General features: G+C 39.9%; 1 protein-coding gene across 1 annotated transcript in view; it reads right to left on the bottom strand.

The window, feature by feature from the left end:
- The window catches only part of NOL10 (nucleolar protein 10), a 49199-nt gene extending 38524 nt beyond the window's left edge, over positions 1–10675 (bottom strand). The window contains exons 1-8 of the mRNA XM_079330068.1: positions 10523–10675; positions 10050–10095; positions 9214–9312; positions 8354–8431; positions 6533–6570; positions 2993–3129; positions 2161–2226; positions 429–489 (exon numbers count right to left, since the gene is read on the bottom strand). Coding sequence (XP_079186194.1) covers positions 429–489; positions 2161–2226; positions 2993–3129; positions 6533–6570; positions 8354–8431; positions 9214–9312; positions 10050–10095; positions 10523–10588 — 591 coding nt within the window. The 5' untranslated portion in view covers positions 10589–10675. The remainder of the gene's footprint in view (positions 1–428; positions 490–2160; positions 2227–2992; positions 3130–6532; positions 6571–8353; positions 8432–9213; positions 9313–10049; positions 10096–10522) is intronic.
- Between the last annotated feature and the right edge of the window lie 4102 nt (positions 10676–14777).

Genomic DNA, 14777 nt, shown 5'->3' with positions numbered 1-14777 from the left:
CTAATCTAATGAATAATTAACAAAATTTCCTAGGCTGACATGAGTTGTTTTAATAATGACATACAGACTGCACATATTTCATTTCTAGTTTTTTCAATGCAATCTAAATCAAAATCACTAACGATAATTTTCTTAAGATTAATAGGGTACACATGCCAGCTAATTTCTACAGATGGCTACGCTGCAAAATGAGAGAACGTTATTTTTGCTCCCATCTGCAAAATCTCAAGTGCTCAGCAACCAAGTAACTCTGATATTCTATCTGCACTGTGCTCTGAAAAGTCATCTTTAACATATCTATATCTAACATAGCAAATAAGATCAATTACATTAATTAGGTCCATGATTTCTTCTTATCCTCCTGCAAAGTAATATAAAAATGAAACAAATGCTACTGTCCTTTCCATAAAAGGAATGCAAATACTTACCTCAGCTGTCCCCATCGCAAACAAGAAGTGTACAGGATTTATATCACAGACATTACTCTCTCTACAACAGAAAAAGAAGCAAGTTTAATGACCTCAGAACAATTTAACACCTGAACAAATAATAAGATTTCTGTAATCATGTACACTACTGTTCAACCTGGAAAAGCAAGAGTTGGAGGGAGGGACACATAATTTACAGGGAGCTTACTAACAATCTGGAGCCAGAGACAGCACTGATTACTCCACACAGGTGAGGTTCCAACTGGATGTAAGGATAATATTTTTGTGCTATAAGGATAATTAAGCACTGGAATGTGTTCATCATAGAAACTGAGACATTTCCATCTTTGGAGTTTTCAAGACCCCCCTGAGAAAATTCATCTGTATTCATATGACCGTGCCCTGAGCAGCAGCCTGGGCTCTGAGGCTCTCTGTGTTCCTGCCCATATCCACCACCTACCACTAAGCCCTGCCACATCACTCTGCTCCACTCTATCCTTAAACAACCCAACAGGACATGAAGAAATGGCCTCAAGATGTGCCAGGGGAGGTTCACATTGGATACAAGGAAGAATTTCTACACTGAAAGGGTTGCCAAGCATTGGAACAGGTTGCCCAGGGAAGTGGTTCAATCACATCCCTGGAGGTATTTAAAGGATGTGTAGATGAGGCATCTGGGGACATGGTTTAGCAGTGGACTTGGTAGTGTTGGGTTAATGCTTGGGCTTGGTTATCTTAGAGGTCTTTTCCAACCTAAATAAATCTCTGATTCTGATTCTGATTATGTAAAAAGACCTTTGTGATTACCTATGTTCTACAGCTTACATCACCAACATCTTCTCTGACCAATGATCTCCTTTCCCTCACCCAAGTATCTTGTTTCTCAGCAGAGCACCCAAGAGCCCTTTATTTCACCAACAATTCTTCCAAAGTACAAATATTTCTCTCTGCACCATTTATCCCAGTCCTTTCCAGCTTCCTCCATTCAAAGCTCTCTACATCTAATTCCATAACTCATCCACTCAACTCCCTCACCTCAAAACCTTCTCACAATTTAAGTCTCATCTTCCTAATCCAGATTTTATTCCATACCCTTACCTCTCCCATTCCAGGATTTCCCCCCTTTTTTTCTCCTGTTACTCAGTTCTTTATTGTGCCTTCCCAAATACTTCTTCATCCATTAAGCTATTCTGCCCACTGAACACCAGCTGTTGCCCACCAACAAGCCACTCTATCTAGTGAAGTCTGTTCTTTCCATCTGCCTCTCCCCACATGAAAAAAGCTCAGTTCCTACTCTGGTAGGGTTTTCAAAAGAATCAGACACATGCTGGAGATATAAAAATTCTCTTTGGGCTACTTCAAGAGCAGAAGGACAAAGACATGTCTGGGAAAGTACATACCCTGTGGGTAGATCTCTATATGATGGCTAAATTGAGTAATAATGGCAAAGTTTTAATGAAATGCTCGTAAGACCAAGTTATATAATACCTATTTAGTCCATATTAAGCAATTTTAAAATATCCACAAAAGAAAATTAAATTAAACATAAAAACTAGAACAAAAAAAAAAATACAGAACATAAAATGAAATGAGACTCAGACTCAGCATATGTTTGTTTTCAGCTCTGCAAAGCATTTGGGCAGTGTTCAGAGACAGTGCTGGTGGAGAGCATGTTGGAAGTCTGCTTCCACCTTGTGGTAAGAACAGAGGTCATGCACTACACCCAACTTACGAAGCTTCAGTTTGCAGGGAGTTCAGAAATCTTCCTTGTTCCAGATTTAGCCTGTACACTTCAGAACTACAAAATAAAAACCCAAAATTATTCTTGTGTTTTACGAATACTGAAAAACACTGGTGTACATTTGGAGGCATTGTAAAGATTCTTATTCACAGCCTAATTTTGCCAAACACACAATTTTCAGAATTCACAATTTACAAGACAAACATATACTTCAGTGCTCAAAATACAGAGAAAAATGTGCACTTTCACCATTTATTTATTATACTTCAATATCCTACCAATTACTATTTTTCCAGGCAAAAGATACATTAACTCATTTCTCAGGATCTTTTAACTTCCTGTGATTTAAGTTACATCTTGAATTTCTACTTACTTTGTTTGAAACCCTAAGATCTAATTTGATTTCTACTATGTCTTTTCAGAAACCAAATTATGCGATTTAACTCACACTTCACAGCAATAAAACACCAACCAGGATAGGAAAAGTTATTCAATTTTGCTTTCTTAAGAAAAATTCCTTTCGTTCCTTAACTGCTTAACAATTTTGTTTTGTTTTGATTTTAAAACAATACACTGACCTGCAGTTTTTAAGACAAATTTGAAAATACATGATATACATGTTTAAGAATAAAAGAATAAAGCAGCTTAAAAATAGCATGGGAAACTGAATTAATTTAAATCTTCCCATATTTTCCACTCTTCACAGTCTCCCTCATTAATCTGGAAGAAATTGCCACTTCCACTTTTTAACTTTCTAATGTTTTAATGTTCATTTTTTTATTGGAAAACACTGCTAAGAAAACTGAAATATTCCACTTAATACCTTGCTCCTACAAAATACAGGTCACATGATGGGTAGTGGTAAGAGAAATCTCTACCAAATTTTGGTATTCTTGTCTTGTAGTAATGGCCATGTTGTGAATGAAACTCCACAAATCTGCCACACTGCAAGAAGACAATCTGAAAATAAAACAGAAAGCACTGAAACATACAAAAACAGACAAGGATCTCCTCAAATTGTCTTACATCACAAACTTCAGTGACTTTTTTCAAACTCATACAGGCTTATCACAACTTATTCAAACAATTTCTACTAAAATGATAGAATCAACTAGTGCTTCATCATTCTCACTAGCCAAAGCAAAAAAGTTTTGTTAATACAGATTATATGAATATTCACAAGAGTAAATGAGACACACTGAAAGCAACTTGAGCAGTCAGAAGCAGCACACTTATCTCATATTCTGCTGCACCAAAATGAACATTTCTACTTCCTTCAAGACACTAGTTAGTGATTTCTCCCAGATACAAAGCTGTGCAGACACCAGTAGGTTCACATATACAAAGCACATGAGCACATGAGCTTCACATGGCAGTGTTCCAATAAATGACACCAATGATCGTTCTGCATTTCTGCTCTTTGCCAACTGAGTAAGAACATTGTTTCTCTCTGAAACTTAGACAAACATCTCAGTCCTGGAATAACCTACAGGGAGGCATTACTAGAGATCTCAGTCTACCTCAGTAAATAAAACAGGCCAGGTCCTGCTGTTACACTCCTGATAGCAGGCTAGCATGGCACATACACACAGGAAGGGATTCTTGCCACCCAGAGACTGGATCACCCACATCACCTATGGCACTCATGCTGTACCTCAAACCATGGCCAGGCACTGTGCAGTGGAGGAACACTGGCCTGGCCCTAACTCAAGCCATGCCTGATAATCACAGCCAAATCTTTGTCTCTGAGCCTCATCCCTATTTAGCTTGGATTAGAAAAGTGATACTTCAGTTTAGCCTGTGTAGTACACGCATCTTCTAAAAGCAGTAGATAGTGAATATCTAAAATTTTCTACTGCTGAATTACATAGTTAGCAATGCAAACAAAGATAAGAAACTTGGGCCAAGTGAGGTACCTAAGTTACTTTAAATCTGTCATCCTTATTTATACATCTGCATATTCTTCCCTTGAGAGACATGGAGAAAATACAGACCTGGACTGGCACTTCATGCTTATTTATTATTAAGTCCCTCATTACTTGTGTGCTTTTTCTGATATCAGAAACCCTAGTGTTTCAACTTCTATTCATGGCCTTACTCATCTTGGTCCAAGACAAAGGATGGTATCATATTTCAGAATTTCAACTAAAATTTCATGTGAATTTTCAGATACCATTGCACAGCTAATGCTACACAGAGATGTTGCTCACATTGCACTTTATTCTTTGTGTGTCTAACATCTTTATGCTTTTTCCTGGAGGCTTCAAACAAACAAAACTACTTATCTGTTGGAAACAATACACAGACCAAATCTTTTCTCTGTTATCACTGCAGAAAAAGGAATGTCTGCATCTCCATGCAGTACAGAAGCTACATAAACTATAAGAACACAAAATAAACCATATTTAATTTTAAAATATCGGTATCACATGTTCTTAGTTCACTACCAGTAAGTCATCAAAAACATGTTTCAAAGAAGAGAGAAGATGCAGTTTACTTCCAACAAAAAAAGTGAATTTTCTTCTCACCTACTCTCCCTCTAAAAAGATTTTATAAAGTTTTTTATAGCTGCCAAAAGCATCTAAACATTCTCCTAATAATTGTCTTACCACTAATAATTTTCTATTTAAACGTGAATTTCTACAATATTGGACTTGAATATATTTGTGTTCTCTTTCATTAGTAGTGGATACAGCTCACTGTAAATTGTGTTTGTTTTTTCTTCTTACTAAATTAATTTTGGTCACCACCAGAAAACTACAACCTGAGGGTAGGAAAAGCATTGGCACCGGTATGTGGCAAAAATACTATGTGGAAATACAGGTCTCCTGGCAAAAGGCTGTGAGAAAAAAAGATACCACTCTCTCCATATAAAACTTAGTCCAAGCCTAAGACTTTTAAGCTTAAAAAAAGACTTAAGACTTTTAAGACTTAGAAAAGCACATAAATGTAACTGGCCTTATGTACTAATCTGTATAAAAGAAAACAGGTGCTCTCACTGTGAAAATGCAAATAAGCCTCAAAGCAACCAACCTTCCAGGAATGGCAGGAACAGATCTGGAGAGACATTATTTTCCCTGGCTATGAAAGGATACTGAGAGCACCAAGAGGGCTACCAAGACAGACAAGGGACAGAATGCAGACAGTACAAAAAAAAAAATCCCTCTTTGCAACAGCAACAGTAACAACTTCAGATTCTCCTGGGCAGGAACTAAAAATTCTTTAAGACAAGGTAGAGGAGAATTGCAACAATTTATTCAGTAAATCTGTGGAACCACCATGCCTGCAGATTTTGACAGAACTGTTCAAATATTAAAATGACATTTTAAGGTCCCATTCCAATTGATACTTTTATGATTCTAAAAATTTCAAGTGTAATTTCTCAAATATCATTCCCTCTTTCTAACATGTCCACAACATTATGACAGCTATATTTTTGTTCCTGACAATTTCTTAAATTTTAGTAAAATAAAACTGAAAACATAAAGATTGTATGAAGCTGAAAAAGCAGGGCTTCAGCCTCAAGTATAGCATCCATTTCAGCTGAAAACAAACACATCTTTCTGTTCAAAACCAGTCAGAAACATTTGGGAACATAGCAAGTTCCTCAGTCTCAAAAATTATTATATTGGTATGTACAGACAAATATTTTCCACCAACACACAAGTGGGAAACTACTGTAAAGTATCAGTCACTATCTTCTGCTACTTGAATTCATGTACTTCTTTGGAAAACTCACAGGAAAAATGTAAAAAAGCCACAAGGTTAGATGATCATGTCTCTGATCAAACAGCAGTATGTATTAAAACAAACCTATACCTGAAATGGCAAGGTCTTTTCACAGGAAAAAAAAGGTGATTCCTTCAGGTACAGCACTTCATTTAAAAAGAAATAAAATTAATAATAAGACTAAAAAATCCAAACATTACTTCCCTCCTCATTCATATGCTCATAATCATCATGTCTATAAAAACACTGACAAATCAGGTTGTTAACTTATCCAAAAATAGTGTATGTGTGCATCACTAGTCACAATGGATGGTGACTAAATGTTAGCCCAGAAAGAACAGTTAATTCAATTTTTTCACATTATTTTGCTTGCAGGATAGATCACTATTTGAAGTTTTTCCCTCCAACAAACTACTTTAAAAGTGGTGAAGTAAATTATAGTACAAAGACACAAAGAAAACAAACAAAATTTTATAGGTACCAAAAAATGTTTATCCTGTTTGCTGTTTCTAAAAAAACAATTTTTGTTCCAAAAAGCCGTGTTGATTGACTGCCTTTACTATATATGAAAATGCATTTTAATATACATACTAAACAATTTTTTCACTTATACACTGAAAACTATTAAACATACCTTTGAGTAATCATCTGATAAAATCTCAAACGTAACCACTAGAAGAGAGAGCAAGAGAATTTTGAGTCAACTAAGCAAGCAAACTTACTTACAAACATTGGCATAATCCTGAAAACATTTACACTCATGCTAATCTTTAGTCATGTAAGTATTCCCCACAGGTGTCACTGCATAATGCAGGCATTAATCTTCAGTAAGATCTCTAATTATGTAACTTGATTTGCAAAACCATAAGCAGTTCTGTAAAACTTTAGGAACATATGAAGCATCCTGTAGTCCTTTTATTGTTCTTGTATATTTGATATGTTCCTCAACCAATGCTCAACCATGCATTTTATGGGTGTGGGAATGTCTAATTAAATGGTTTTCAGTGTGTGTGTGGTCCACGGAGCTTTGGTAATCCATCAATGATGATAAAAAATTACATCACTTTGGACATACATGCATAAACTTGCACATGCAGTCCTTCCAAGAGGTCAGCACTTCCACAGAAGAAGTTGTAAAGCTCAAAAAAGTCACAAATGTAAAAGCTCCTACTCATGCTGAACACCACTGTATTGAACTTTGCCTAGTTTTAATTGAGCTGAGTTAGGAACATTAGGGAGTAGCTGCTTCAGCTAAATTGGTTCTATTTAAATTAGATAACTAATTAAAGTTACCTGAAGTGACTCTATGCTAGACTTCAAATTAAATGTTCTTCTGCAGTCTACTAAGATGCCAGTTCAAAAAAATTTACTTTAATTAGCAGCAAGCATTTATGATTACAGTGATTTCTACTCTTTTAAAAAGGGATTCACTCATGCCATACCTTCCCCTTCCCAGCCTCTCTGAAATCCTAACAGAGCTCCTTCACCCTACATGACTCCCTAGTCCTGAGGCAGAGAGCAAACAAACACCCCCATGCTCTTATTAAAATTCTTATTTCTCACATCATTTTCACACACATGAAAGTTAGACCAGTTCAATTCTTCTGTAATGGACGTGCTCACCTTATTGTTTTGGTCACCCCTATATCCCAGCTTTCACTCATCAGTCTCCAAATATCCCAGTCTTCAAACAAAAAAACCTGAAATAAAACCTCCCACCCAGCCCCTACATAACAACCTTAAAAAAACAAATTAACCCCATAATTCTTTAAATTTAAGCACCCTAAAAGCTCAGAGTTGTGGCAGCTCCTGCCCTGCTCTAACTGCTAGCTGATTCTCCCTTTCCCATTGTCTACATGGCTCCTTATTTTCCTCACCACAGTTGTTCTCCCACCAAATTAGTAGCAAGCAAGGAGTAATTACAGCCTTGGCCATGCCACCATCTACCCCTAAGTACCTTGCTTCCAGAAAACAAACAGAAAACCAAACCAGCAAACCAACTAACACCCCCAAGGAAATTCTCTTTAATCTGTAACTCGCCTACTGAGCTTGGGCTCCAGAGAGAAAACAAAGCAACCCACAGTGCAGTCTCCTACCTTACTGCTTCACAGAACAGTAAGAAGGGAGATCTTGCCACCACCCAGCCATTGTACCTTTGTCACATTCACCAAACAGAACACAGATTTCAGCCACATGCACCCTCCGAGCCCCACACTTTCTGGCTCAAGGTAAATCTTACAACCCTCCCACCCTCTTTTCCAAGCAAGGAAAGAACTTTGAAATTGGAATAAAGGGGAAAATTCAGAGATGAAGACTATATGGTTTTACTCTGCATTATTGTGTTCCCCTGAAGTACATTCTGTCCTCTCAGCACAGGGAGCAGAATTTCTGCTTGAGTTCAACCTGAATTATGTATGAGAGACATCCTGTACTAACAGCCATGGCTTATACTTACCTTCAGAATCTAAGCATCTTTCAAATTTCTGGGATAACTGATAGGTATCAAAACAGCGGACCCTGGGCTTGTAAGTTCCTGAAAGAATAATTTAATGATGAAATAAAAAGCTTAAACAAAAAGATAATACCAAAGTACTTTTTTTTTTTTTTACATATAAAGTCTTACATATACAGACTTTACAGTATTTCTACTGTAAGTCTTCTCATCTTCCCAAAGCCTCTGTGACTGAAAAACTGTGCCTCTTAGTAACACAACCTTATAGCCTGGTTTCTGAAAGCACCCTACTTGTAGGCAGGTTCTCCAAACTACCAGATATGTCATACAGCATCTAGCAACACCTTTCAGTAAATCTGAAAGATCAAGGCTCCTCATGTTACTAACACCTACTAAAGTATTCATGTTTGGATCCTATTTTGACACTTACAAAATGCAGCATTATCCTCCTCCTATAAAACAATACTCAAACAATGATGTTCAGAAGTTATTTAACATACACGCAATAAAAGTAATTTAGAACTTAGTATTTATCTGTATTATAGACAGATTTGTTTTATTAGTTTTTGATTTGTATTATAAACCATGATGGTAAACGGGTTGGATTAGATGATATTCAAAAGCACCTTCCAACCCAAACCATTCCATGACTCTAAGAATGTATGTATTCCAAAGAGAAGTGTTCCACCTCACCACTCCCAAGATAGCCATCCTATCCCATGCTAAGAGTAAACTTCCAGTATGATGTTCAGTTCCACACTTTAAAATGAACTCTTACCAATTCTACCTGAAACACTAAGTGACTGCACCCAAGATTACCTAGGACTTTTGGCCTCTGTTAGAGAGACAGTTTGTTAACTCACCAACTGCCATAATATACTGTCCATCTCTTGAGACCTTAATCTTTGTGCTAATCGTGGGCATTTCAAAGTCTTGAATAAGTTCAATTCTTCTACGGATATCTGTAAAGGGAAAAAAATTGTAGAATGAGAACGGTTCTATGAGTCAAAAACATTGTAAAAGTTTCCTAAGGAAGCATGTTGAGTTAATTAAGTACAGGGAATATCCTTCAGAAATATTATAATTAACATATTATAAGCAGATTTACACAGTCTGCTAACCCTGAGAAGCAGACTACCTCTGTGCAAAACAAATTATTACTCCAAAGTAACTGTATAACAAATTATCATATAATGTAGTAGCAAATCCTTATTGTACACTTCCACAATTAAGGCCTTGTATAAGGTATTCCATGTCCCATTCCCTCTATGCATTTTTTTCTTGGGTAAATTTCTCATATAATACTTCCAACGATTCAAAATTTTTTTTTTTTTTTATTTTGTGTACAAAGCTTATGCTAAAATGATGTGGTCCTGCTCTCTAAGATTAGCACAGTATCACAGAGGAGTTTATGGCCTGATTTTAGCATAAGGAACAACATGGAATTCATCCATCGAGTTTCTGTTACAACCCACAACCCAAATATTTAAAGTCTAAAATTTAAAACACCACTGGTGACAGAGTGTTCATGTGAATCTATACAAGAAGTTGAAATAACTATCTGTAGTTTAATTCTGTAGTTTTTATATTGTGACTTAGGGATAACTTGTGTGCATCAGTCAGTGAGGAGTCTCCTCTGGATCTGCACGTTATGTGGCACAGCCGAGTATTGCTGAGCACCCTGCGAGGGAAAACTCACCCACATCTTTCTTCTGTAAAGCTCTTTTCTTCCTGTCAGAGAGCCACTGCAAGAAAAGGCACACATCACTCCTGAGCTCATTTTTCACACAGCAATCCGAGAATCACTTAACGTCTGCCCAACCATTTGAAATAGAAGACATTTAGACCGCTAATTATTTTTTTCTTTATTATTTTCCGATTTCCATTCCACTGATAAGTTTAACCATTTAACCAAGAAAACTTGTAAGATTGTGTTGCTTGTGGGTCTGTGGACCAGCACCGCTACAGTCAGAGGTTCGCGCACTCAAACTGCATTTCTAGCGTAAGAAACACGCGGAGCTGTTTCTGGGTAAGGATCCCAACACAAGCGCACATGGACCGGGGCAGCCCAGCCGGGCCGGGCCGGGCTCGGTCCCCGTCCGGCACCGCGCGGGTCCGGCCCAGTCCCGCGTGTCCGAGCCGGGCCGGACACGTTCCCCCTGCCGCCCTCACCTCCGGGAGGCTCCTGCCGGCGCTCAGGCTGTAGATCTTCACCTCGTTGAGGCTGGAGACCTGCATGGCCGCAGCTGCGCCCGCCTCTTCCCGGGCAGAGGGGAAGCGGAAGGCGAGACGCTTCCGCCAGCCCCGCCTCACCGGGTGTGCGGGGCCCGGCGGGGAGAGACCGCGGCTGTGCCCTGCCTCACCCGGGTGTGCGGGGCCGGCGGGGAGGGACAGCGGCTGTGCCCTGCCTCACCCGGGTGTGCGGGGCCCGGCGGGGAGAGACCGCGGCTGTGCCCTGCCTCACCGGGTGTGCGGGGCCCGGCGGGGAGAGACCGCGGCTGTGCCCTGCCTCACCGGGTGTGCGGGACCCGGCAGGGAGGGACAGCGGCTGTGCCCTGCCTCACCCGGGTGTGAACGGGGCATGCACAGCAAACCGCGGGACAGCAAGGTCCGCTGGCCCCGCAGCTCACGGCAAGGCAGCTCCGCTGCTGCTCCTGCCTGGGCGCTGCCAGGATCGGGATGTGGCAGGGCAGGAGCCGCGGCTGCCGTGTGCGCTCTCCGCAGGGCCCGTGCCGGACACAGAGCCCTGGAGTGTCCATCGGGCTGCGGTGTCGCTCTCGATGGTCCTCATGTGAACTCTTCATGTGATGGCACGAGTTGTTCCCACAGCTTTGGTGGACGCGGTTAATTCTCTCAGCCTTTGCAAACCATGTCCATTAGCCATAGAAAACAGTGAGTCCAGGATTTGCTGGCCAGAACCTTGCCAGCAACCGTGGAAAGGCACGTTCTTATTACTTTGTAGCATTGCTGTTAAAAGAAAAACCAAAAAAAAAAAACAAAAAAAAAACAAACAAACAAAAAACCATCCAGAATTCCGACCATTCTTATTCCAATTTACAGCACCAAAACCAAGGGTTGAAATAATGGATATCCAGTCCATACACATGAAGAAACAATGAAAATCACAACTAAATTTTTAACGATGCATAATTCTGACATAGGGTGCAAACAGAACCTTGTGCATGATGTTCCCTGGATGACGTATCACAACAATGACAATACCAATATCATGACTAAAAAGAGCTCTATTCTGGGTTGTATTAGAGGGGGTTAGAGCTGAGATTCCTGGGAGATGAGCACACCTAAATAAAGGTACCATTAGGTTTAAGCTAGGTTTAAGCTCCCGTTTCAGAAAGCTAAGGCTTTACTTGCTGATATGTAGGTTGTCTAGTGACAAATATTTGAGATTCCATGTGGTATCCAGGGCACCTAGATGGGGCTGACACAAGACCAATGGAAAATCCAAACCCTTCTGCAGTGGGTTTGCAGTAATCTGAAGGCAGGCAGGATGTGCAGGGTTATCTCTGGTGGCACTAGAAGCTCAGGCAGCTGAATCTCATCCCTGGTGAATGCAGATAATGAAGGGTGAGGAGTATGGTGCAGCAGCCACTGGGTGTCTTCTGTGCGGCGAGTTTGATCAGGTTCCATGGTCTGATTAGAGCACCATGAGCTGTTCATAGACATTTAAGGCTGGATTGCTGAATTCACTTGTCCACAGTTTTGGATATTGCAAGGAATCCCAGACATTCATGGAGGTTTGGTTGATGTGACTTGGGATGTGCAGAAAACCTGTGTTATCCTAGAGCAGCAGCTTGAAGGCCTGACAGGATATTCCAGGGCACTTCCAAAGGCATTTGGAAGCATCAGAAGTCTGAACCTACAAAGAATTCCTAGAGGTGTAGAACACTGGAGATGGCAGTTTTCCTTCTAGTGTCAATGTCATAATTGTATAGGTAATTAATTCTGGTTATCTGTTTGAGAGAGTTGTCTTGGGAGATATTTCAAGTAGGGTATTTCAATACTCTTAATGATTGTTTGGAGGCAGAGTTTTATTCCCTCAGTGTGGCACCTGAAGAAGTACTCACAAATACTGAGAGAGGCAAAGTCACAGAAAAGTTCATTGCTGTGGTGGATCAAAGGGAGCAGAAAGACATGTGATGATCATGAGGGAATTAGACAGCTCTGAGATCACATGGCACCACATGCAGGGCCAGCCAGGGAAATGAGCTGGCAGAGCTGAGTTACCATCAGACTGCAGGATCCTTGACCCACAGCATGTGCTGCCTGCTCCTTCCCCTCCACCTTCACCACTGCCTCATCCTAACAACATCTAATGGGGTAAAAAGAAAAAGGTTTGAAAAGTCACTGTAGACTGAGAAAATACGATAATGGAAAACATTCAACAGAACATTGCTTAGATATTAACATCATGTTTTCTGGTCAATTTTCTTTTAAAACAATAAGTAACATAAAATATTTCACTTTAATAATAGTAAAAAAAAGCCATACTAAGAAAAAAAAAGAAAAATTGCATTCCTGCTATAAAAATGTTCAGGAATTAAGAAGTGTATATTGTAGAAACCAGAAATCCAACAACCTTATAACTTGGATTTTACCTTATTTGTTATAACATCCATGTGTACAGAAAAATATTCCTAAAATCTAGCACCACTGCAGCAAGAAACTTTACTCAGCTGCTAGCACTAGTTTCAACTTACATGATTCTAAATTTAAGGAGATTATGAGAGTGTAACATTTCTAAAATTAATCATGCAAAACACTTCCACAGCTTGAGACTGCAGCAAGGATTCAGTGAAAACTTAGTGGTTTGAAATGGGAAAGAACTACCTTATCTAGGTGATCAGGTCTACTGTACCTTTCAAACAGGTAAGCTGTGGGTAAAGATATATGATGTAGATACTTAAACATCAGTTAAGTATGTTTTCATCATTAAAAAGTCTAAAGAAACAAACAAGAAAGATTAGATAATAATTTCTTCTGTGAATGTGATCTCACAGAACAATATGTTCATTTTTTTCCCCGTAACTTCTGGAGAACCCTTTTTCATGCCCTAGGGAACACTGTGATTGAAAAGAAATAGAATCATAGCAGTTATGAGAATTGAATGGTTCATTAGCCCAGAAAGGAAAAAAAACCAACAAAAGATCAAACAAAAAAAACCCCACAAAATGGTTATTTCAGCTACAAATCTTCTCAGTGTCTTTTTCTGGAGTGTTTCAGTAGAGACTGTCCTCTTCCACACATGTATTTCTTATTTATATGTCACTAAAAATGTTAAAGAGAAGCAAAGGAAGATGAATCCTTGGCTTACCTAAAGAATCTATAAATTTAGGGCCTAAGACCTTGACCTACACATTAGCTACCTAAAGCATGATTTACATGGCATCATTCAGGATGCCTTGCATCATCTACTTCTTCCTAGTGCTGAAGACACAGAAATCTTTTAGGGGTCTTCATTTAAGGTTCTTGGAAATGTCAAGAGGTCTGCTTCTGATGCTGTCAGATGTCAAGATGCTGCCTGGCCCCAGCATCTCAAACTCTCTCAGTTTACTACAGGTCGTGTGGAAAACCAAGAGCATCTTTCTGTTTAATTTCGTGTGGGGGTTTCACTTACCTATGTTACAGAGAAACATGAGTTTAAAATACACCATTTTTTGAAGAAAATCAATTTTTTGAAGAAAATTAGCAGATATTGCCTAAGTGCTGTATTGACAGCTCAGGAATTAGACCACCCAGCTGGAAGATGAGAACTGGATAACCCCAGCCAGGGGTCTCGAATCCCTCTTGCAGAGATGCTTCTCAGAGGCAGCTACTGAGTGTTTAGACACTTGTTACCTTCAGAGCACACCTGGACTAGAAATGCCTGGAGAACATAATTCCACACAACCTGTGAAATACTCCCAATATTTTAAGCTTAAGGCAACGTAAGAAAAGCTTACTATTTGGTAAGGACTAAAAACTGCAGCTACACATGAAGGAAGAAGCGTCACCAGCAATGTAAGCATCCCTATTTTGCAGACTCCTTCACCCTGTATTTGTTAAATGAAGCACTCAGGGAAGTCCTTGAAACAAGAGTTTCCTAGTAGTTTCTTTAATGATTCCAAACCCTTTAGATTTGCTAAAGGTAGTAAACAATTGGCCTCTGAATTATTTGCGCCAGTTTAAAAGACAGCAAGAAAACGCAAAGCCGCCCTAGTCCGAGCTGTGACAGAGCTTTTCGGTGACCAGGAGCAGCAGCCCCCTGTGCCCCGGGAGGGAGCCCTGGTCCCCTTGCACCCAGCCGTGGATGCGGCGGCCGCCCCGCGCCTCGCTGCGCTCCGCCCCGACCCTGCCCGGCCGCCGCTCCGGGCACGGAGCGCCGGGAGCCGCGGGCAGCGGCGGGGAGCCGAGCGGGCACGGGGAGCGG

The sequence above is a fragment of the Erithacus rubecula genome (genome assembly GCF_903797595.1).
Source record: "Erithacus rubecula genome assembly, chromosome: 2".
NCBI classification, from domain to species: domain Eukaryota; kingdom Metazoa; phylum Chordata; class Aves; order Passeriformes; family Muscicapidae; genus Erithacus; species Erithacus rubecula.
Note: the sequence above shows the minus strand (reverse complement) of the source record. Positions and strands in the feature narration are given on the sequence as shown.